This window comes from Dendrobates tinctorius, unplaced genomic scaffold (genome assembly GCF_039654945.1).
Source record: "Dendrobates tinctorius isolate UK_male_01 unplaced genomic scaffold, ASM3965494v1 ptg000036l, whole genome shotgun sequence".
NCBI classification, from domain to species: domain Eukaryota; kingdom Metazoa; phylum Chordata; class Amphibia; order Anura; family Dendrobatidae; genus Dendrobates; species Dendrobates tinctorius.
In genome coordinates this window covers 8929530-8954639 of record NW_027361704.1, presented here as the reverse complement: position 1 = coordinate 8954639, position 25110 = coordinate 8929530, and the positions used below count along the sequence as shown (strand labels likewise).

The following is a 25110-nucleotide window of genomic DNA, read 5'->3' as shown; positions in this document are numbered from 1 at the left end:
TCTGAATTAGATGAGAAACATCACTATCTGTGTGTCTCCATTGTGACATCAGTGGCACAAAGTCATTTAACCCTTTCAATAACGCCCTTCAGTGCCCACTTGATGACAGTTTTGACACCCAGAACCCATTTGGACCAGGCTGGAGTATCTTGAATTTGATGCGAGGCATCACCATCTGTGCTTACTAGAGCAAAAAGAATTTGTTTAACAAAGAAAGCATTTAATGAAGAAAGCATTAACATAATAAAACAGACTACAAAATGGGGGATACAAGAAACACAATATCGAAAGTTTGTTTAATGAAGTTCAAAGTATGTCAAGACATAAATGTTACACTGTATTACAAACAATTCAAAACATGAAAACAATGACTGCTCACATAAAAATAATACCAAGAACTATACTACTAATGATAATGATATGCTATTTTTAGCACTCCTTAGGCTACTTTCACACATCAGGTTTTCGGCGTCAGGCGCGATCCGGCGTCGTGCCGGAACGCCGGATCCGGCAAATATTTCATAAAACCGGATGTGACGGATCCGTTTTTCTGCCGGATCCGTCTTGTTCTTGACAGACAAAACCGGATCCGTCTCATCCGGTTCATCCGTTTTTCGATCCGTTTTTCGACGGATTACGCCGGATCCGGTTTTTAAAAACACCCCTTGTGGCCTTCCGAACGGGATTGGCTACTGGAAAACTATATATAGCGTGTTCCTACAGCCCTTCTTTGACAGGTTGTAGAGGAGAAAGTGCAGGTTGGAGAGAAGAGCAAGTTACTGGCGAAGATGGATGTTGTCATTGGAAATATTTTGAAGAATTTGGCGGATTTTACAGCGGAGGTGAATCGTTTGAGGGTGATTGTTCTGGAGAAGGAGAGAGTGAGACACCAGTGCATCATGCATCGTAGACGACGTTTGTGGATCCACCCCATCACAGCCAAGAAAATGACGCGTGGGGTCTATTCTACACTCTGCATGGACCTTCGTCGAAACCCGGATAAATTTTTTGGATATGTTCGGATGAAAATGGAGAATTTTGATTACTTGGTGGAGCGCATTGCACACCTCATAAGAAAAGCGGACACCTATTGCCGCTTCTCTGTTTCACCCGCAGAGCGTCTGATGGTGACTTTAAGGTAAGCCACATTTATTGGATATGCTCGCATCAGAGCACACTTTCACTGCAATCTTGTTGGTGGTAGTTTGTATCTCCAAGTAGTTTTGGTATGTAATGCTGTGATTTAAAACTAATTGATTGTTTTTTTAATTCCCCACAGATTTCTTGCAACTGGAGAATCCCTTTCGTCACTGCATTTCCAGTACAGACTCGGGATTTCCACCATATCTGGAATAGTGAAGTACACATGCCGTGCACTGTGGGACTCCTTAGCTGAAGAGTTTTTACCAGAGCCCACAACAGAGAGGTGGATTGAAATTTCAGAAAATTTTCAACAGATATGTCAGTTTCCCAACTGCTTGGGCGCTGTGGACGGGAAACATATCCGCATTGTAAAGCCAGCCAGCCGGATCGGGATCGGAATATTTCAATTACAAGAAATATTTTTCAATTGTCCTCATGGCCATCGCTGACGCGGAATACAAATTTATTGCTGTTGATATTGGGGCCTATGGCCACTCCAATGACTCTCAAGTTTTCAAACTGTCTGCCATGGGGCGTAAACTGTATGGAAACACCTTCCATTTCCCACCCCCTAGACCGCTGCCGCAAACATTTGGTCCACCTATGCCATTTGTCTGTGTAGGGGGATGAAGCCTTCCAGCTGTCAGAACACCTTTTGAAACCGTACTCTAGCAGAGGATTGACAAGAACAAAACGCATTTTTAATTACCGCCTCACAAGAGCAAGAAGAATGGTTGAATGTACCTTTGGTATTCTGACAGCCAAATGGCGGGTCCTATTGACTGCGATCAACCTCAAGACAGAAACTGTGGACGAGGTGATCAAAGCTTGCGTGGTACTCCACAATTTTGTTATCTGCAAGGAACCCATTTCCATTGAGGACACCTCTGAAGAAACCACCTTGCAAGATTACCATGACATTACCACTAGAAGTTCTGTGACGGTTTCAGTAATGGGGGACAATTTTGCACTATACTTTAGGTCACCTCAAGGCAGAGTACACTGGCAGGATGACAGAGTGTGAAAGATTTGTGCCCTAACCAAACTTGTGTACCTTCTGTACCAACAGTATATACCTTTGCCAACCAAAGTTGGCTATCTTGTCATGGTCTCTATTTTTAGCTTTAGGCCACAGGTGTGTACCTGGTTGTGTTTTATGCAAAGTATTTCACCTTTTAACAAAAGTTTTGTACATTGTTAGGAAATCACCAACAATAAACACAACTTTTTAGGTGAAATACTTTGCTTCAAACACAACCAGGAACACAACTGTGGCAAAAAGCTAAAATTTACCCACAGTTATATACCTGGTTTTGAATACCTTTTTACCTTTTAAATACCCTGTATTTAACCTTTTTTTTAAACATATTTTGCCGCAGAAAGAAATGACAGACAACCAGTGTAAACAATAATTTAACTTTTATTTAAAATATTTTTTTTTTGTAAACTGTTTTTAAAGTTAAAAAAAACTTTTTTAATAAAGGTTTGAAACCAACTGGGCATTTTTATTACAAAACACATCATAAATCTGTGTAGTGTGGGGTGGAAATACTGCTAGAGGGGCTGCGGGACACTTCGACACTGGGAGTGTGGAGAGAGGACTGGGATCGTGGTGGGGAAGGAACAGTTAGAGGTGAAGGTGTGGAAAAAGCTACAGAATGGGTGGACATGTGGGAGGCAGAAGAGGTGGTGGGCGGTGGAGTGGAGGGTTGGGCAGGGACTGTAGGAGCAGATGATGTTGATGGCAAGTTGTATGGGGAAGGAGTTTGGTATGGGGCAGGTTGCTGGAAGTGGGGAGATGTCTGGTACTGGGGAGGTTGCTGGTACTGGGGAGGTTGCTGGTACTGGGGAGGTTGCTGGTACTGGGGAGGTGGATGGTATGTAATAGGAGGGGGAGGATGGAAAGTGGCTGGAGGGGGTGCAGATGTAATAGGAGGGGGGAAAGTGGCTGGAGGGGGTGCAGGTGGAGGAACTACTGGGGTGGGAAGAGGAGGTTGGGAGGTAACGTGCTGGAGAGCACCGTGGCATGAATGCATTACATGCATCTGCTGGGTAGGAGAGAGCGTTTCCATGTGCTCCACAACAGACCTGAAAAAGGTGTGGTTTGGCGAAGATCTTGCTTCTGAATGCATGGTTTGCAGAAGTGTCTTCACCTCCAGAATGCTGGAGTTGATCTGCTGAAAGCCTGCGGAGATTTGCTCTGACAAGACTTTTAGACAGTTCTGGAAAGATGCATTCAGATGCAAGAACTCTGGCGCATAAGTCTTTTCCTGACCCCTCTGCCGCTGCCGCCCAGTACCCGCAGGTGTACTAGAGGTGGCAGGGGCAGAAGGGTGGGGTAAAGGGAAATCGATCTCCTCACCAGCAGCTTCATGTAATGTAGGCGGCCACGATGCTCCTGTGCTGGTGGATGGGACAGATGGGTCGAATGTGTGGGAAGGCTGGGAAGGTGCAGATGTACCGGGGCGGTCGAAGTGTCCCTCGGTGCCGGTCTCCTCAGGGATCGCCTCAGAAGGGTCCAATCGTGCAGGCTCCCGAGTGCTGCTCACCGTGCTGTGGAATAAAGAGAAAAAAAAACAATTAAAATAGTGACATGGTATGGCCCTGGCTGAAAAAAAAAAGTTACATCTAACATTTTTTTTCACATGTGGTGTGTAATATTTACCTTCTAGTGACCATTGTTTCCCGGAAGAACGACAGGGCTTGTGCGTACTTGTACTTGCTCCTGCGTCCTCCAGATTCACTCGGGGCCCGCATCTCTTTATTGAACTCCTTCTTGAAACGATCCCTCACAGACCGCCACCGCTTCACAATTCTGTCCCCTGAAACGAGAAAGGAGGGGTTAGTATACAACATCAGTGTTTCCCAAACTCCAGTCCTCATGGTCCCCAGGGTTCATGTTTTCAGGATTTCCATAGTAAATAGAAATCCTGAACACATGATCCGTGGGGACCACGAGGACTGTTGTTCGGGAAACACTGGTTTACATCAAGCAACCGGTACTGTATATACTTACGCTCTTTAATCTGGGCCCGAGCATCGAGGTCCTCCCAGCGGTCCACAAGGAGCGAACAGATTTCCTCCCAGAGTCGCTGGGTAACGATCAGGTCAGCGTGGCGGCGGTCAGCCATATTCCAGAGCGGCTCCCTTTCTCTGACGGGATCGATGAGGTGGTCCACATCGAGTCCTCCATCCTCACCGTCAGAGTCGGGAGCACGCTGTGAAGGCTGTTAAAGAAAAAGACAAAAATAACATAATTAGCCTCCACAAAAGAAATGAAATAAAAAGTGCAAAAAAACAAAGCAAAAATATTTATACTTACACGCTGGTGACCGCCGCGTTGCTGTCGCCGACGACCCTGGGAGGCACTGCGAGGACCTCTTGGCCGAGCACCAGATTGGGAAGACTAGAGAAGAAAACAAAAAATGTTATGTCTTTGGATGTAGGCATTTGTTTGCTGTGTGTGGTCTGCAGAACATTGTTTTCTATGTGTTGTGTGTAGTGTGATGTTGTGTTTCTGCGTTTGATGCAAAAAACTTACCAATTGTGAGCCCACTCCAGGTGTCTGTCCACCCCTTCCTTCTTCTTCTGGGAGCTCCTCTTCATCTTGTGATTCCTGTTTTGAAATAAAAGGCAATGAATAGACATATATTACAGAGATGATGGATTTTGGAAATAAAAACTTACCGTCAAACGCTGACGATGCGAGGGAGGGCTCCCAGAAGAAGATGTGCTGTCTTCCTGCTGGCCAGACTCCATGCCTGTGGGTGGTGGTACTGCTGCTGCCAGTGCTTCCAGTGCTGCCACTGTTGCTGCTGATGCATCTCTTGGGCGGCTGTTGAATAAAGAGAAACAAAGGGGCAATGAATATCTTGATATTCCATGGCCCTAGTTTTGAGGAATGGGGGATTTGATAATTACCGTCTCTCATCTGCTGCTGGACTCCCCTCCCGTTGTTCAGCATGCTGCTCCATTTGGGGTGGTGGTGGTGCTGATGGTGCTGCAGTGGTCTCCTGCCTTGTCCTGCGCCTGGTTGCTGTCTTGGGTGCCATGTTGGGTGTGGCTGAGGGTCCCACTGTCTTGCTTTTATATATGTGTCTTGTGGGCAGAGCTACTGAGCATGCTCAGACCAAAAATACCGGATCCGGCCACCGGATCCGGCTTTCGCCAGATCCGGCGCATTGCAGCGCTCATAGGCTTTCATTGTGTGAAAAAGCCGGACGCGCCGGATCCGGCGTGTCCGGCTTTTTCGCCGGAGACAAAAAACGTTACAGTAGCCGTTTTTTCCAGACGCCGGATTGAGACACATTGCCGGATCCGGCGAAAACCGGATGAAACGCATGGCCATCCGGCGCAAATGCAAGTCAATGGGGGGGAAACCGGATCCGGCATTGCATTTCGCCGGATCCGGTTTTTGTCAAAAGCGCCGGATCGCGCCTGACGGCGAAAACCTGATGTGTGAAAGAGGCCTTATAGTCTTCAATTTAAAGATATAAAACCATTAATAGTAAATACATTCCAATTTTTTTTCAGGATTCAATCCCCAATCAAATCCTCTCAGAAGGGCATAGATATGTTTCCAAAAGAGGACGATCCCTTGGAAATATTTTGTCTCCTAGTATGTATTGTATATTGCAACTGGAAATGGCTTTCAGTCTAGATTTTTTTCTTAATGTGAAGGTGTTAAATGTAATGCCCAAACTCGCATACAAAACACACAAAAAAAAAAAAATCGACACACAGCTTTACATACATTGTCATCACTGTCCCCAATCAGTGGGCCCTGAGAGAGAATGTGCACCAAAGTGGATTTAGAAGCCCAGTGAGCCACCCTGTCTCTAAAACGGCCGACGCGCCAAAGTGATTCTTAAAGGGCCGGAGCATCAAAATGAGTCTTAAAGGGCCAGCGCGCCAAATCGAAAACTGAGTGACCCCAGGCTCCAAATCGGAGGCTGAGCCACCCCGACCTCCAAATCGGACCCAGCGTGGCCCCGCTCAAAAAATCAGACCTTGAGGGGGTCCGCCCACAAAATCAGACCCAGAGTGGCCCCGCCCACCAAATTGGACCCAGATGGGCTCCGCCCACTTAATCAGACCCAGAGTGGCCCCGCCCACAAATTCGGACACTATGGGGCCCCGCCCATCAAATCGGACCCTGAGGGGCCCCGCCCACCAAATCGGACCCAGAGTGGTCCCACCCACAAAATCGGATCCAGAGTGGTCCCACCCACAAAATCGGACCCTGAGAGGCCATGCCCACAAAATCGGACCCTGAGGGGCCACGCCCACATAATCGGACCCTGAGGGGCCACGCCCACAAAATCGGACCCTGAGGGGCCACGCCCACAAAATCGGACCCAGAGTGGCCCCGGCCACCAAATTGGACCCAGAGTGGCCCCGCCCACCAAATTGGACCCAGATGGGCTCCGCCCACCAAATCAGACCTAGAGTGGCCCCACCCACCAAATCGAACCCTGAGGGGCCCCGCCCACCAAATCAGACCCAGCCCACCAAATCGGACCCTGAGGAGCCCCGCCCACCAAATTGGACCCAGAGGGGCCCCGGCCACACAATCGGACCCTGAGGGGCCCCACCCACAAAATTGGACCCTGAGGGGCCACACCCACAAAATCAGACCCTGAGGGATCCCGGCCACCAATTCAAGCCCTGAGGAGCCCAGGCCACCTAATCGGATCCTGAGGGGCCCCACCCACCAAATCGGACCCTGAGGTCAAAGTAGCCCGAGAGGCACCCACAGTTAAAACAGATCCTGAGTTGAAAGTCTTGCAGGGGCAGCAGACAAGTCTCTCTTAACCCCTTCACTACCAAGGGTGGTTTGCACGTTAACTCCCAGGCCAATTTTTACAATTCTGACCACTGTCCCTTTATTAAGTAATAACTCTGAAACGCTTCCATGGATCCCGGTGATTATGACACTGTTTTATCGTGACATATTGTACTTCATGTTAGTGGTAACATTTCATTCAAATAACTTGTGTTTATTTGTGAAAAAAAAGGAAATTTGGCGAAAATGTTTAAAATTTCGCAATTTTCCAACTTTGAATTTTTATGCCCTTAAATCACAGCGATACGGCACACAAAAAACTTAATAAATAACATTTCCCACATGTTTACTTTACATCAGCACAATTTTAGAACCAACATTTTTTTTTGTTAGGAAGTTATAAGGGTTAAAAGTTGACCAGCGATTTCTCATTTTTGCAACACCATATTATTTTTACGGACCACATCACATTTGAAGCCACTTTGAGGGGTCTATATGATAGAAAATACCCAAAAGTGACAACATTCTAAAAACCGCACCCCTTAAGGTGCTCAAAACCACATTCAGTAAGTTTATTAACCCTTCAGGTGCGTCGCAGGAATTTTTTTGAATATTTAAAAAAAAAAATGAACATTTAACTTTTTTTTCACAAAAAAAATACTTCAGGTTCAATTTTTTTTTATTTTACCAAGGGTAACAGGAGAAATTGGACTGCAAAAGTTACTGTGAAATTTGTCCTGAGTGCGCTGATACCCCATATGTGGAGGGGAACCACTGTTTCGGCGCATGGCAGAGCTCAGAAGGGAAGGAGCGCCGCTTGACTTTTTCAATGCAAAATTGGCTGGAATTCAGATCAGACGCCATGTCACGTTTGGAGAACCTCTGATGTGCCAAAACAGTGGAAACCCCCCACAAGTGACCCCATTTTGGAAACTAGACCCCCCAAGGAACTTATATAAATATGTGGTGCAAACTTTGAACCCCCAAGGGCTTCACAGAAGTTTATAACCTACAGCAGATTAAAAAATCATATTTTTTCCAAAAAAATGATCTTTTCACCCCCAATTTTTGTTTTCCCAAGGGTAACAGGACCCCAAAAGTTATTGTGCAATTTGTCCTGAGTACGCTGATACCCGACATGTGGGGGTATACCACTATTTGGGCGCATGGCAGAGCTCAGAAGGGAAGCAGCGCCATTTGACTTTTTTGGCTGGAATTGGGATTAAACGCCATGCCGCGTTTGGAAAGCCCCTGATGTGCCTAAACAGTGGAAACCCCCACAAATGATACCATTTTGGAAACTAGACCCCCCCAAAGTACTTATCTAGATATGTGGTGAGCACTCGGAACCCCCAAGGGCTTCTCAGAAGTTTATAATGCCGGGCGTGAAAATCATAGTTTTTTCCACAAACATGATCTTTTAGTCCCCAATTTTTTTATTTTCCCAAGGGTAAAAGGAGAAATTGGACCCCAAAAGTTGTTGTCCAATTTATCCTGAGTACGCTGATACCCCATATGTAGAAGAAAACTACTGTATGGGCACACGTCAGGGCTTGGAAGGGAAGTAGTGATGTTTTGGAATGCAGACTTTGATGGAATGGTCTGCGGGTGTCATGTCGTGTTTGGAGAGCCTCTGATGTGCCTAAACTGTTGAAACTCCCCACAAGTGACCTCATTTTGGAATCTAGACCCCCCATGGAACTTATCTAGATGTGTGGTGAGCACTTTGAACCCTCAAGTGCTTCACAGAAGTTTATAACGCCTGGGCATGAAAATAAAAAAATATATTTTTTTTTTTTCACAAAAATGATATTTTTGCCCCCAATTTTTTATATTCCTAAGGGTAATAGGAGAAATTGGACCCCAAAAGTTGTTTTGCAATTTGTCCTGAGTAGGCTGATACCCGATATGTGGGGGTAAAACACTGTTTGGGTGCATGGCAGAGCTTGGAAGGGAAGGAGCACCGTTTGACTTTTTCAACGCAGAATTTGCTGGAATTGAGATCAGACGCCATGTTGCGTTTGGAGAGCAACGTATGTGCCTAAACAGTGGAAACCCCCCAATTCCAACCCTAACCCCAACACACCCCTAACCCTAATCTCAGCCCTATCCCTAACCCTAGGAAAATGGAAATAAATACTGTTTTTTTTAAATTTTATTATTTTTCCCTACTAAGGGGGTGATAAAGGGGGGTTTGATTTACTATTTGTGGCAGGTTTTTATGTATCGCAGCTGTCACACGCTAAAAGATGCTTTTTATTATAAAAATAGTTTTTGCATCACCACATTTTGAGAGCTATAATTTTTCCATATTTTGACCCACCGAGTCATGTGAGGTCTTATTTTTTGCGGGACGAGTTGACATTTTTATTGGTACCATTTTTGGGTACGTGACATTTTTTGATCGCTTTTTATTCTGATTTTTGGGACGCAGAATGGACAAAAACCAGCGTTTCATGAATTATTTTTGCATTGCTTTATTCTGCGAGCTATAACTTTTTTATTTTTTCGCTGATGATGCTGTATGGCGGCTCGTTTTTTTGTGGTACAAGAAAACGTTTTCAGCTGTACCATGGTTATTTATATCCGTCTTTTTGATTGGCCCCCGAAGGTCCCCGCCGCCATATTGGATCCGTGGACCTGCAGGCAAGGAGGCCCCCGCAGCAGCGCTGCACATCGCGCTGCTGCGGGGGTCTCAGAGAAGCACGGAGGGAGCCCCCTCCCTGCCGATGCTTCCCTAAACCCCCGGTACACTGCGATCGTGTTTGAAATCCCATGCCTACTATGCATGCACTGATGCCCGTGGCTCACCTCGTCTTTCCTGACCGCAGCATGTACATTTACCTTGCGGAGACGCAAATCTCCGCAAAATACATATCACCCATACAATGTATTGGGACTATTTAATAAAGTAAAAAAAAAAAATAAAAAAAAATCGCCAAATAAATTACAAAAAAAAAAAAAAAATATTCCCCCAAATAAATCCATTTTTTGAAAAAAAAAAAAAGACAATAAAAGTACACATTAGGTATCGCCGCGTCCGTAACGACCCGCCCTATAAAACTGTCCCATTAGTTAACCCCTTTAGCGAACCCCTTAAAAAATAAAAAACAAAGCAAAAAATAATGATTTATTATCATACCGCCAAACAAAAAGTGTAATAACGCGCCATCAAAAAGACGCATATAAATATCCATGGTACCGCTGAAAACGTCATCTTGTCCCGCAAAAAACGAGCCACTACACAGCATCATCAGCGAAAAAATAAAAAAAAGTTATAGCTCGCAGAATAAAGCGATGCAAAAATAATTATTTTTTATATAGTTTTCATTGCATAAAACCGACAAAACATAAAAAAACGACCTAAATGAGGTATCGCTGTAACCGTACTGACCCGAAGAATAAAACCGCTTTATCAATTTTACCGCACGCGGAACGGTGTAAACGCACCCCCCCAAAAGAAATTCATGAAACGCTGGTTTTTGTTCATTCTGCGTCCCAAAAATCGGAATAAAAAGCGATCAAAAAATGTCACGTGCCCGAAAATGGTACCAATAAAAACGTCAACTCGTCCCGCAAAAAATAAGACCTCACATGACTCAGTGGGTCAAAATACGGAAAAATTATAGCTCTCAATATGTGGTGATGCAAAAACTATTTTTACAATAAAAAGCGTCTTTTAGCGTGCGACAGCCGCCAAACATAAAAACCGCCATAAATAGTAAATCAAACCCCCCCCGTTATCACCCCCTTAGTTAGGGAAAAATAATAAAATAAAAAAAATGTATTTATTTCCATTTTTCCATTACGGTTAGGGTAGGGTTAGGGCTAGGGTTAGGGCTGAGATTAGGGTTAGGGGTGTGTTGGGGTTCGGGTTGGAGTTAGAATTGGGGGTTTCCACTGTTTGGGCACATCAGGGGTTTTCCAAATGCAACATGGCGTCTGATTTCAATTCCAGCCAATTCTGAGTTGAAAAAGTCAAATGGTGCTCCTTCCCTTCCAAGCTCTGACATGCGCCCAAACAGTGTTTTACCCCCACATTTAGGGTATCAGCCTACTCAGGACAAATTGCAAAACAATTTTTGGGGTCCAATTTCTCCTGTTACAATAGGAAAATAAAAAATTGGGGGCAAAAATATCAATTTTGTGGAAAAAAATGATTTTTTATTTTCACGTCCGAGCGTTATAAACTCTGTGAAGCACTTGGGGGTTCAAAGTGCTCACCACACATCTAGATAAGTTCCGTGGGGGGTCTAGTGTCTAAAATGGGGTCACTTGTGGGGCGTTTCAATAGTTTAGGTACATCAGGGGCTCTCCAAACGCACATGACACCCGCAGACCATTCCATCAAAGTCTGCATTCCAAAACGTCACTGCTTCCCTTCCGAGCCCTGACGTGTGTCCATACAGTAGTTTTCTCCCACATATGGGGTGTCAGCGTACTCATGACAAATTGGACAACAACTTTTGGGGTCCAATTTCTCCTTGTTACCCTTGGGAAAATGAAAAAATTGGGGACTAATTGATCATGTTTGTGGAAAAAATACTATTTTTTTATTTTCATGCCCGGGCATTATAAACTTCTGTGAAGCCCTTGGGGGTTCAAAGTGCTCACCACACATCTGGATAAGTTCCTTAGGGGGTCTCGTTTCCAAAATGGGGTCACTTGTAGGGGGTTTCCACTGTTTAGGTACATCAGGGACTCTCCAAACGTGACATGGCGTCCGATCTGAATTCCAGACAATTTTGCATTGAAAAAGTCAAACGGCGCTCCTTTCATTCTGAGCTCTGCCATGCGCCGAAACAGTCGTTCCCCCCCACATATCAGGTATCAGCGTACTCAGGACAAATTGCACAATAACTTTTGCAGTCCAATTTCTCCTGTAAGGCTAAGGCTGGTTTCACATTAGCGCTTTTTAAGCGCACGCACGGCCGGGGGTAGCTCCGCCCCCGAGCCGGCTCTCTGCCCGGCGTGCCCGCCCCTTGCTTGTAGCGCCGCCTCCTAGCGCACAGCAGCGCCTGCGATCGGCACACCCTATCTTTAGCATAGGGTGCGCAGATCGTGCGCAGGCCGTGCGCTAGTTGCGCTTTGACCTGCGCTGCGCACTTTTGACGGTGCGCCGTGCTCGCCAAAATCAAACTTTTCGGATTTTGGCGTGCACGGCGCACCGTCAAAAGTGCGCAGCGCAGGTCAAAGCGCAACTAGCGCACGGCCTGCGCACGATCTGCGCACCCTATGCTAAAGATAGGGTGCACCGATCGCAGGCGCCGCTGTGCGCTAGGAGGCGGCGCTACAAGCAAGGGGCGGGCACGCCGGGCAGAGAGCCGGCTCGGGGGCGGAGCTACCCCCGGCCGTGCATGCGCTTAAAAAGCGCTAATGTGAAACCAGCCTAATTTCACACTTGCTTTTTTTTGCAGCGCATTTTTCCCGCAAAAAAACGCATTGAAAAAACGCATACAAAAGCATACAACTGCTGCGTTTTTTTCAAGCATTTTTATGAGCATGCATGAAAAAAACGCAGCGTTTTTATGCGTTTGTATGCGTTTTTAGTGCGTTTTTAGTGCGTTTGCGTTTTTTCCAAACATTAGGTGGCCCCTCACACTAACTCAAACCATGACTTTACTAACCCTAACCCTGACCCTAACCCTGACCCTAACCCTTAACCAAACCATACTTAACCCTAACCCAAACCCTAACTAACCCTAACCATGACCCTAACCCTGACCCTAACCCTTAACCAAACCATACTTAACCCTAACCCAAACCCTAACTAACCCTGACCCTAACCCTTAACCAAACCATACTTAACCCTAACCCAAACCCTAACCCTGACCCTGACCCTAACCCTGACCCTAACCCTTAACCAAACCATACTTAACCCAAACCCTAAACCCTAACTAACCCTAACCCTGACCCTAACCCTTAACCAAACCATACTTAACCCTGACCCTAACCCTAACCCTGACCCTAACCCTGACCCTAACCCTTAACCAAACCATACTTAACCCTATCCCAAACCCTAAACCCTAACTAACCCTAACCCTAACCCTGACCCTAAACCCCCTTAACTAACCCTAACTCTAACCCAAACCCCTAAATTCCATGGTTAACAAAAAAAAACGCATGTGCAAAAAAACGCATACATAAGGCTGGTTTCACATTTGCGTTTTTTAGCGCTGGAAAAAAACGCATACGTGCGCATGCGATTTTTCCCCTATATTTAACATGGGTGCGCATACCTGCGCGCTGGCATGCGCACGTATGCGATTTTCATGCGCTGCGTTTTTTTGGGGTGTGCGTTGGTATTTTCCAGACGCAGCATGTTGGAAAAAAGCGCATGCGCACGTATGCGCACGTTTTGCGCTAAAAATGGCCATTATAGCCTATGGATGCGCATACGTGCGCACTGGCATGCGCATGTATGCTTTTTTTTAGCGCTGCGTTTTTTGGGTGGTGTCCACTTGTTATCCTAGTTATAATCTTCTAAAGTAAAAAAAAAAAAGTCTATATAAAGGAGGTGCCTGCCAAAACTCTGCCACTACTACACTGACAGATTGAAGAGCAGACAGTCAACCAAGAACCCATTATATCAGCGAAGAATGTGAGTATATTACATTATATGCCTGTCCTTTTAAATTATGTATGTACTAATGATTTTTATTATTTTTACATGCAGTATGTCTTCAGAATCCGAGTATTCCCCATCGCGGCAGGAATTGGCGCAAGCAGACCGTGAGGTGATTATTTTCGTGCATCTGGTAAGTATATCTGCTGCTTCTCCAAATCTCTTACGTTTTTTTCAACTTTTTTAAGACATCGTCATCATCATCTGCGGACGGGACTAGTGAGGACGAAGAGCAGGAGCAGCGAAGCCAAGTCCCGGTGGTGATACGGAATGTAAGTATCAAATGATTTGTAATGTTCTTTATTTTTTATCTTCTATTTTTACTCTTTTTTTTGTTTCTTTTTTTGTAACTTTTTATTCAATTTAAATTTGATTATTCTAATGAATGTGTTTTGTCTAGGTTCCACAACGGGATGAAGACGTCTACCTGGATAATGAGCAGCTCATCAGCCTGGTCCAGGAGCGTTCGCCGTTGTGGGACAGCCGTGACCGGCTGTACAAGGACAATGTGGTGACCCGGCGGCTATGGAATGAGGTGGCCGCAGCGTTGATGGATGGCTGGGACAGCGCCACAGCATCCTCCAAAAAGGCGTTTAGTGAGTATTTCCCTGCTCTGTATTGTGCCGCAGTGACTGTTGTCCTTGACGGCACTGTTGGGTTTCGTGCTAGGCATATTCTAGCAGGAAACCCAACAGTGTCATCGGGGTCTACAGTGACTGCTTTGAGTATTGTATTGCTACATTGTGCCTCAGTGACTGTTGTCCTTGACGGCACTGTTGGGTTTCGTGCTAGGTGTATTCTAGCAGGAAACCCAACAGTGTCATCGGGGTCTACAGTGACTGCTTTGAGTATTGTATTGCTACATTGTGCCGCAGTGACTGTTGTCCTTGACGGCACTGTTTTTTTTTTATCAACAGTGGACAAAGTCCGAACACGTTGGCGTTCGATCAAGGACCGCTTCAACAGTGATGTTCGTGCTGAGGGCCAGGTTCGCAGTGGATCTGCGTCAAGGACCAGAACTAGATACCGTCACTATCACGCGTTGCAGTTCCTAAGACCGGTCCTTGCCACGAGATCGTAAGTATTATAAATTTTGGGTTTTTATTTTTATTAATCTGTGTTTTTCTAATCCACAGCTGATGCTTCTTGTAAAGGCATGGTAGTAATGATTTTCCTTTCTTCCACAGCACCTGGAGCAGCACCCTGCAACCTGGCCCTGGAGCGGTCCTTCCTCGGACGTCCTCTGACCCGTCCCAGCCATCCGACAGCCAGGAAGCACCTTGCAGGTCAACCTCACACACAGCTGGTGACCAGGAAGCTGGGCCATCAGGTGTTCCCCTGTCCCAGGTCTCTGCCACTGGTTATGCGGGCACTACCCGCCAGCGGCAGAGGGCCTTGGACAGGAATGTCTTGCCCGAGTTTATGCATTTGAGCGAGACATTTAATTCCAGCCTCAAGTCACTGTCCGACAGAGTTGAAAGCGGTTTTGCACTCATGGAACGTGGTTTTAACCACTTTGAACACCGCTTCAATTCTGTAGAACAGCGCCTTGACCGTCTGGAGGCCGACCTCAACAGACCAGCACACCATTTTTTTAGTAAGATTGAAAAGGGCATGGCGGAACACCTTAGTCCTGATCAACAGCTGAATGTGCTGCAGGCCTGCAACAATGCTTTCTTGCAGGCTATGCAGCATAATCGGTATGGTCAGCAGTCAGTGGTGTCCTTTCCACTTGTGCCACCATTGACTCGCTTCACCTCACTACCGACTTGTGCTGCATACCACTGCACGGACACCTCTATTCAAAGCCAGGACACCCACCGTTACACCACCACAAGTCTGAGTGCAGCTGGTCACTTCACCGACACCACCATGGCAAGCGCTGCTCCTGTCTGGAGCACCACCGCCAATCCCATGCATGCGTGGAGCTCAGCCACCACTAGGCAAACATGGAACAGCCCTGCCGCTACAACAACATGTAGTAGCCCTGCCACCACCACCACTCTGCAAACCTGGACCATCACTGCCGCCACCAGTCCTCCTGCAAGGACGAGCACTGACAACGAAGAGCAGCAGCAGCCACCTCAGCAGCAGCAGCCACCTCAGCAGCAGCAGCAGCCACCTCAGCAGCAGCAGCAACCACCTCAGCAGCAGCAGCAACCACCTCAGCAGCAGCAGCAACCACCTCAGCAGCAGCAGCAACCACCTCAGCAGCAGCAGCAACCACCTCAGCAGCAGCCGCCACCTCAGCAGCAGCAGCCACCTCAGCAGCAGCAGCCACCTCAGCAGCAGCAGCCACCTCAGCAGCAGCAGCCACCTCAGCAGCAGCAGCCACCTCAGCAGCAGCAGCCACCTCAGCAGCAGCAGCCACCTCAGCAGCAGCAGCCACCTCAGCAGCATCCGCCACCTCAGCAGCAGCCGCCACCTCAGCAGCAGCAGCCGCCACCTCAGCAGCAGCAGCAGCCATACCAGCAGACGGGGGACCTACATTCCATATTTGCCCCTAGTTCAAGGCGAAATCAATCAAGGCGGGCATTGGGCCAAAGTCGGTCCAGGCACACAAGCCTACGGCGACATGCCATTACAACTAATGTACCTGAACAGATTTCCTCTCCTCCAAGTGTTCCTAGTTTAATTCCCTTAACTGGACTACCTTCCCCCACAAGTTTTGTTGCCCCTTCCCCTCAAACACCGTCTTCAACTGCAAGTGTTGCATATTCCCTGCACACCCCCAAATTGAAACCATCTGCCCCCAAACGCCGTAAAAAATAATTTTTAGGTTTATTTTTGTGATAAAAAATAAATTTACATTTGTGGTTCACCATTACTAAGTTTCATTAATGTTGTTTGCGCCGCTCACACACACTGATGGGTAAATACATGTTAAAAACCAACCCAAGGCCTAGTATAGTCATATGTGAAATAACACGGACTAGTATAGTCATACCAAGGCCTAGTGTAATAACTCGAGTTTTACCAACTTGGATCTGGTTTCATGAAAAACAAACTGTTGAAACTTGTCTTAAAAATAATTTTCTTTCTAGTTTCACCAGTTTGTATTTTGTGAAACAAGATGCTAGTTGTTAAAAATCGAGTTATTACAGTAGGCCTTGGTATGACTATACTAGGCCGTGGTATTTCACATATTACTATACTACTAGCCCCAAGGCCTACTATACTCATATTTGAAATACCACGGCCTAGTATAGTCATTCCAAGGCCTAGTGTAATAACTCTAGTTTTACCAACTAGAATCTATTTTCATGACAACTAGAATCTATTTTCATGAAAAACAAACTGTTGAAACTTGTCAAGTTTCAACCGTTTGTTTTTCGTGAAACAAGATACTAGTTGGCCAAAATCGAGTAGGCCTTGTTATGACTATACTAGGCCGTGGTATTTCACATATTACTATACTACTAGCCCCAAGGCCTACTAGCCCCAAGGCCTACTATACTCATATTTGAAATACCACGGCCTAGTATAGTCATTCCAAGGCCTAGTGTAATAACTTGTAATGGAGCAGATTACATGAGCAGATTACATTCATCCACTCAATGCTGACTTGTATTCCCCATGGACTTTCATTGGGGTTGGGTTTTGAGGGTTGTGTTTTGAGAAAATCACATACTTTGTTTTAAACTAGTTGCACAATTTTCTCTTGAAAAAAAATGGTTTCCTGATTCATGGCCTGCAGCTTTGCTCATTCCAATATATTTCACGCAGACTAGCAATGCTGCATTTTAATGTGTATTTACCTGCCCAGGTGTGTGAACATAAAAAAATTCAGTTATACATGGGAAGTTTTTTAATTAATTGGAGTTTAAAAAATATAGTGCACTCAGTAATGGTATCAAATAAGGATTTTTATTACCATAAACAAACAACAACATTACACCATTTCATCTTGCCAGTGCACCCGTCCTACATCAGAAATAAAGTAGGCCGCAAATTTGGCCCTCATTTGGCCAACTTCAACGGATGACCTGAGAGTGTGCTGAGTGAATTCAGGCAATGGGTTAGGAGCATCATCGTCCAGTTCAAAGGTCGGGTGCTCTTTAGCCATCACAAAGTTATGTAGAACCACACAGGCCTTCACCACCTCATCGACTGTTTCAAGTTTAAGATTAATGGCCGTGCCCAGAATTCGCCATCTGGAAACAAGAATCCCAAAAGCACACTCGACAGTTCTTCTGGCCCTGGTCAGCCTGTAATTAAATATTTTTTTGGTGTGGTCCAAGTCACGGCTGGAGTAGGGTTTCAGTAAGTTTCCGCACATTTGAAAAGCCTCATCGCCAACCATTACAAAGGGCAGTGGCGGAGCTTCGGTGTGAGGAAGAGGCCATGGCATAGGGAAATTAAATTGGTTGCCATACAACCTCCGGCCCATGTCTGAGTTTTTAAAAGCCTGTGAGTCATTACCACGGCCAAATGCTCCAATGTCCACTGCTACAAACATACATCCGGCATCCGCAATCGCAATGAGTACTATTGAAAAGTACTTTTTGTAATTATAGTACTCAGATCCCGTTCTTTGGGGTTTGATGATCCGTATGTGTTTCCCATCAACAGCTCCCAAACAGTTGGGAAAATTGCATACTGTCCAGAATTTGTCAGCAATTTCCATCCACTTTTCAGCGGTGGGCAGGGGCATAAATTCTGGACAAAGAACATTCCAGAGAGCCCGGCAGGTGTCAGCAACAATTCCAGACAAGGTAGAGATTCCAATACGGTACTGGAAGTGTAGTGAAGATAGGGTTTCTCCAGTCGCCAGGAATCTGTGAACAGACAAAGAAGTAAAATTAATATTTATGTATATTATTTTTAAAAACTATAAAATAAAATATTAGTACATTCACGAAAACTAATTACCCAAGGTTTTGAATACTAAATTTACAAAAAAAAACATCAGACCACACCCCTTGGTTTTTAAAACATACCGTAATGTCACCAGTAGCCGTTCCTCAGGAGGAATCGCACGACGGAGCTGTGTGTCCTGTCTCCGGATGGATTGTTGGACACGAGCAAGCAAATCCATGAAACTTTCGTGGGACATCCGGATATAATCTGTAAATTTCTCCGGGTTTGCCCGTAGCTCGCTGTAGAGGGTGTGGTATGCCCCACGGCTCTCCCGGAGTTCAACAATCGGATGTATCCACATACGCCGCCGTCTTCGCTGCCTCTCTCTCTTCCTTTGTTCACGGCAAGCAACTGCATACGCCTGAGCCATCGCAATGTCCAAATCCAAGTTGAAGTGAAAACTCTTCCAGCGCAGATCCATGGTCACGAGAAGAATCAAGCAAATGTGAAGAATACTGTAGACAGGGTCTATATATTAACATACCACACCCACAATGAAGTCCCATTGGTCTTGTGTGTTGTTGAATGGTTGTTTTTTCATTTTTGTGGGGTTTTTCAAAAATCTGTAAAAAAACGCTAACGCACAAAAAACGCAAACAAACGCGCAAAAACGCTGCGTTTTTTTCCTGCATGCGCATAAAAATGCTTGAAAAAAACGCAGCGTTTGTATGCATTTGTATGCGTTTTTTTAATGCGTTTTTTTGCGGGAAAAACGCGCTGCAAAAAAAAGCAAGTGTGAAACTAGCCTAAGCATGCCAATGCGCACATATGCGCACCCATAGACTTATAATGGGTGTCTTGCTGTAAAAAAACGCATTGCGCGCGCATGCGTTTTTTTGAGGCAAGTCGGACGCCCAAAAAATGCAACAGGATGCATTTTGTGCGCCCGAGCGCATACCGCAAAAAAACGCATGCGCGCAAAAACGCATACAAACGCGTGTGTATGCGCACATAAGCGCATCCCATGCAAAGTATAGGAAAAAAACGCATGCGTTTTTTAGCGCTAAAATCCCGCGAAAAAAAACGCAAGTGTGAAACCAGCCTTACCCTTGGTAAAATAAAAAAAATTGAACCAGAAGTATTTTTTTTGTGAAAAAAAGTTAGATGTTCATTTTTTTTTAAATATTCAAAAAAATTCCTGTGACGCACCTAAAGGGTTAATAAACTTCTTGAATGTGGTTTTGAGCACCTTAAGGGGTGCAGTTTTTAGAATGGTGTCACTTTTGGGTATTTTCTATCATATAGACCCCTCAAAGTGGCTTCAAATGTGATGTGGTCCGTAAAAATAAAATGGTGTTGTAAAAATGAGAAATCGCTGGTCAACTTTTAACCCTTATAAGGCTGGTTTCACATTAGCGCTTTTTAAGCGCACGCACGGCCGGGGGTAGCTCCGCCCCCGAGCTGGCTCTCTGCCCGGCGTGCCCGCCCCTTGCTTGTAGCGCCGCCTCCTAGCGCACAGCGGCGCCTGCGATCGGCGCACCCTATCTTTAGCATAGGGTGCGCAGATCGTGCGCAGGCCGTGCGCTAGTTGCGCTTTGACCTGCGCTGCGCACTTTTGATGGTGCGCCGTGCGCGCCAAAATCAAACTTTTCGGATTTTGGCGCGCAAATGTGAAACCAGCCTAACTTCCTAACAAAAAAAAATTTTGGTTCCAAAATTGTGCTGATGTAAAGTAAACATGTGGGAAATGTTAGTTATCAAGTTTTTTGGGTGCCATATCTCTGTGATTTAAGGGCATAAAAAATCAAAGTTGGAAAATTGCAAAATTTTCAAAATTTTCGCCAAATTTCCGTTTTTCTCACAAATAAACGCAAGTTATTTGAATGAAATTTTACCACTAACATGAAGTACAATATGTCACGAGAAAACAATGTCAGAATCACCGGGATCCATGGAAGCGTTCCAGAGTTATGACCTCATAAAGGTACAGTGGTCAGAATTGTAAAAATTGGCCCGGTCATGAACGTGCAAACCACCCTTGGGGGTGAAGGGGTTAAAGATAGGGTGTGCAGGTCGCATGCGGCCATGCGCGATAATAGGCGGTGATGTCAGGAGGGGGCGGGGCTTATCGGCGGCCGTGCGCAGACGGCAGAAACGCTAGTGTGAAACTAGCCTAAAGATATTGTTACTTTACCCCACTCATACTCATTAGCTCATAATGAAAGTTTAATTACTATGACTTTTTTTTCTGTTTTGTTTTGTCTAAACCCATGTGCATTCAATAGCCTGATGCGTCTTATAGTCAGAAAAATATGATAAAATGCAAAAATGCATACATAATGGCACTTTAAAGAGAAATTGTCAGATCCCCGACTCTCCAACTGATACTACATGGGGGGTATGCATGCCAATTCCTTTATTCCAACTAGGTGTTTTATGTGCTTTTGAATCTGAACTTTTATTCTGCAGCATTACATATGCTAATAAGCAAAACTAGTACGTAGGGCATCTTGTTCTCCAGACTAGTCCTTCTAATCATGCCACAGTTGGCATGAATGACAACTTGCATAGCAGTCCTAAGAATGAATATTGTATGTAGGCCATCACCCATGCCCTGTAACCTAAGTAACCACATAAAACACCTTATTAGAATAAAGGAATCAGTATGTTCACTTCTATAATTGGCACAGAGGACAGTCAAAGACCAGACAGGTTCATTTTAAAAACAAATGCAAAAAAATGACTTACTGACTAAGATGAAAGCCCATTTCTTGCAGGGCCTGTTCTTGTTCTTCACACAGATTCTGCAATTGTGTTTTCTCTAGGCGCAACATATCAAAATCCTGTCTCAAAGAAAATAAGAAAGAGTTAAAGGCTAGAGAAAAAAACAACCATTCTGTGAAAAAGTATAATTTACAAGATTAAATGGTTAACTCTATATCATGCATATGAATAAACCAAACGAATAGGTTTTATTTATTTTGTGAAAATACAAGTATTTCTTAGAGACCCATTCTATAACCGAGTAGAGGTGGTGGATGGATATTAGAAGGTTCTAAACAACACTTTGCCTATCTAGCTATCACGAAGAGGCCAAGGTGGCTAGGACTGATGTAAAATTGGATGCTGAAAGATTGCGTTTTGAACACCTTTTGATGTGACAACAATTCAACTGTGGATATAGAATATAATTTAGACTTGTTCTCCCCCTTTCTTTTCTTTATTTATTTTTGTGGCTGAATCTGTCGAACAATAGAAGCGGACCAGGCTGTGCTCTGTCACGTTTGAGGATTCTGGAGCTGCTTGCAAATAAGATGAAATATAATATCAAATATCAGTCACATATCTGAATATATAAATCATATATTGGATAACCACCATTCTTCAAACAGGCTAAGAAAGAAGAAAAAGTGACAAGAGACAAGAAAGAGAAAAGTGGAAATAATGAAAGGTGTATTTGATAAGTAAAAGAATGTAAGGTGGGCCCAAAAGGGAGGGCAGAAAAAGAAAAATGTAAGACAATTTGAGCAGAATATTAACAAAAAGAGAAAGAAACGGAAAAAAAAGGGTAAGTGGAAGAAAAAAAAACTAGGAACTAAGGAAAATATAATCTAGACCGAGGCCCAGAGACTAAGGCTGTGTGCACACGCTGCGGATTTTGCTGCGGTGTACAGTACCACGATTCCCTATGGGAATCAAAAACCGCAATACAGACGGTGCAGAATTTTCCACGCGGATTATCTGCGGTTTTCAATCCGCAGAAAGAATTGACATGTCAAATCTTTCTGCGGATTCCGCTGCGGTTTGCCATCTCCTCCATGGAGGAGAAGAAAAACCGCAGGGCAAAACCGCAGAGCAATCCGCAGGTATTTTGACCTGCGGTTTCACCTGCGGATTTCATAAAATACGCGCGGATGAATCCGCACCTTATCCGCAGCGTGTGCACACAGCCTAAAAGTGAGGAAATTTCATATGAGTTGGTGTCTCTTTTTGGGTAATTTTTGCATGTGATTTCAGAATTCTTCTGATTTATCAATATAATAAGATGTCAAAATGATGAGCAATAAGCAAAAAAACAAACAAACAAAAAAGATGACAAGGTAAGAATGATGATCAGTTAAAAGATTATATGGAAAAATTTGCACAAACTTCCCTAACCATTACTAAGAAGTTCGTGTGTACTCCACTGACAAAACAACATATAACGTCTGATAAGAATCACTGTAAATTATCTAACATTGCAAATAGGAACATAAAACAGCTGTGCCAGTAAGTTAGTCGATGCAGTAATAGAATAGAAGCGAGAGTGGAAGTTGGCTCTATGAGAGAGAGAGAATACAACTCAAGACTTTGGGAGGCAGAAAATAGAACACGTGGATAAGAAGTTACAGTTATAAGATGAAAACATAAATACAGCCCTGGCAAAAATTAAGAGATCACTGCAAAATTTTCCATTTGTCTGATTTTTCTCTTTATAGGTATATTTTTGAGTAAAATGTAAATTGCTCTTTTATTCTATAAACTACTGACACCATGTCTTCGAATTTCCAAGCACTAAATTTTGTATTTATTTTCTGAATATGAGAAATGGTCAAAAGAACAAAAAAATGCAGTACTTGCAGACCTCAAATAATGCTAAGAAAACAAGTTCATAATCATTTAGAAACCACAATACTAATATTTTAACTCAGGAAGAGTTCAGAAATCAATATTTTGTAGAATAACCTTGATTTTTAATCACAGCTTTCATGCGTCTTGGCATGCTGTCCAGCAGTCTTTCACACTATTTTTGATTCATACATCTTTCGCAAACATTAACCTGCCCAATTCCAGCTTTGCTGACGCATCCCCAGATCATCACCGACCCTCCACCAAATTTCACAGTGGATGCAAGACACTGTGGCTTGTAAGCCTCTCCAGGTCTCTGTCTAACCATTAGATGACCAGGTGTTGGGCAAAGCTGAAAATTAGAATCATCAGAGAAGATGACCTTACTCCCGTCCTCTATGGTCCAATCCTTAAAGTCTTTGGCAAACTTATAGCTCTCAAAATGTGGTTACAGTTGTGGCCAAAAGTATTGACACCCCTGCAATTCTGTCAGATAATACTCAGTTTCTTCCTGAAAATGATTGCAAACACAAATTATTTGGTATTATTATCTTCATTTAATTTGTCTTAAATGAAAAAAAACAAAAAGAATTGTCCTAAAGCCAAATTGGATATAATTCCACACCAAACATAAAAAAGAGGGTGGACAAAAGTATTGGCACTGGTCGAAAAATCATGTGATGCTTCTCCAATTTGTGTAATTAACAGCACCTGTAACTTACCTGTGGCACCTAACCGGTGTTGGCAATAACTAAATCATACTTGCAACCAGTTGACATGGATTAAAGTTGACTCAACCTCTGTCCTGTGTCCTTGTGTGTACCACATTGAGCATGGAGAAAAGAAAGAAGACCAAAGAACTGTCTGAGGACTTGAGAAACCAAATTGTGAGGAAGGATGTGCAATCTCAAGGCTACAAGTCCATCTCCAAAGACCTGTATGTTCCTGTGTCTACCGTGCGCAGTGTCATCAAGAAGTTTAAAGCCCATGGCACTGTGGCTAACCTCCCTAGATGTGGACGGAAAAGAAAAATTGACAAGAGATTTCAACGCAAGATTGTGCGGATGTTGGATGAAGAACCTTGACTAACATCCAAACAAGTTCAAGCTGCCCTGCAGTCCGAGGGTACAATAGTGCCAACCCGTACTATCCGTCGGCGTCTGAATGAAAAGGGACTGTATGGTAGGAGACCCAGGAAGACCCCACTTCTTACCCCGAGACATAAAAAAGCCAGGCTGGAGTTTGCCAAAACTTACCTGAAAAAGCCTAAAACGTTTTGGAAGAATGTTCTCTGGTCAGATGAGACAAAAGTAGAGCTTTTTGGGCAAAGGCATCAACATAGAGTTTACAGGAGAAAAAAAAGAGGCATTCAAAGAAAAGAACATGGTCCCTACAGTCAAACATGGCGGAGGTTCCCTGATGTTTTGGGGTTGCTTTGCTGCCTCTGGCACTGGACTGCTTGACGTTGTGCATGGCATTATGAAGTCAGAAGACTACCAACAAATTTTGCAGCATAATGTAGGGCCCAGTGTGAGAAAGCTGGGTCTCCCTCAGAGGTCATGGCTCATCCAGCAGGACAATGACCCAAAACACACTTCAAAAAGCACTAGAAAATGGTTTGAGAGAAAGCACTGGAGACTTCTAAGGTGGCCAGCAATGAGTCCAGACCTGAATCCCATAGAACAAATGTGGAGAGATCTAAAAATGGCAGTTTGGAGAAGGCACCCTTCAAATATCAGGGACCTGGAGCTGTTTGCCAAAGAAGAATGGTCTAAAATTCCAGCAGAGCATTGTAAGAAACTCATTGATGGTTACCGGAAGCGGTTGGTCGCAGTTATTTTGGCTAAAGGTTGTGCAACCAAGTATTAGGCTGAGGGTGCCAATACTTTTGTCTGGCCCATTTTTGGAGTTTTGTGTGAAATGATAAATGTTTTGCTTTTTGCTTCATTCTCTTTTGTGTTTTTTCATTTAAGACAAATTAAATGAAGATAATAATACCAAAGAATTTGTGTTTGCAATCATTTTCAGGAAGAAACTGAGTATTATCTGACAGAATTGCAGGGGTGTCAATACTTTTGGCCACAACTGTATGCAAAAACTATTTTTTGCAATAAAAAGTGTCTTTTAGTGTGTGACAGCTGCCAACCAT

At 44.4% G+C, this 25110-nt stretch overlaps 1 protein-coding gene across 5 annotated transcripts in view; it reads right to left on the bottom strand.

Moving 5' to 3' along the window:
• Positions 1 to 25110, bottom strand: part of RUFY1 (RUN and FYVE domain containing 1) — a 573324-nt gene that overhangs the window by 39150 nt on the left and 509064 nt on the right. For all 5 annotated transcript variants that reach the window (XM_073573702.1, XM_073573703.1, XM_073573706.1 and 2 more), the window contains one exon: positions 21102 to 21196. In XM_073573702.1, the coding sequence (XP_073429803.1) occupies positions 21102 to 21196 (95 nt within the window). The remainder of the gene's footprint in view (positions 1 to 21101; positions 21197 to 25110) is intronic.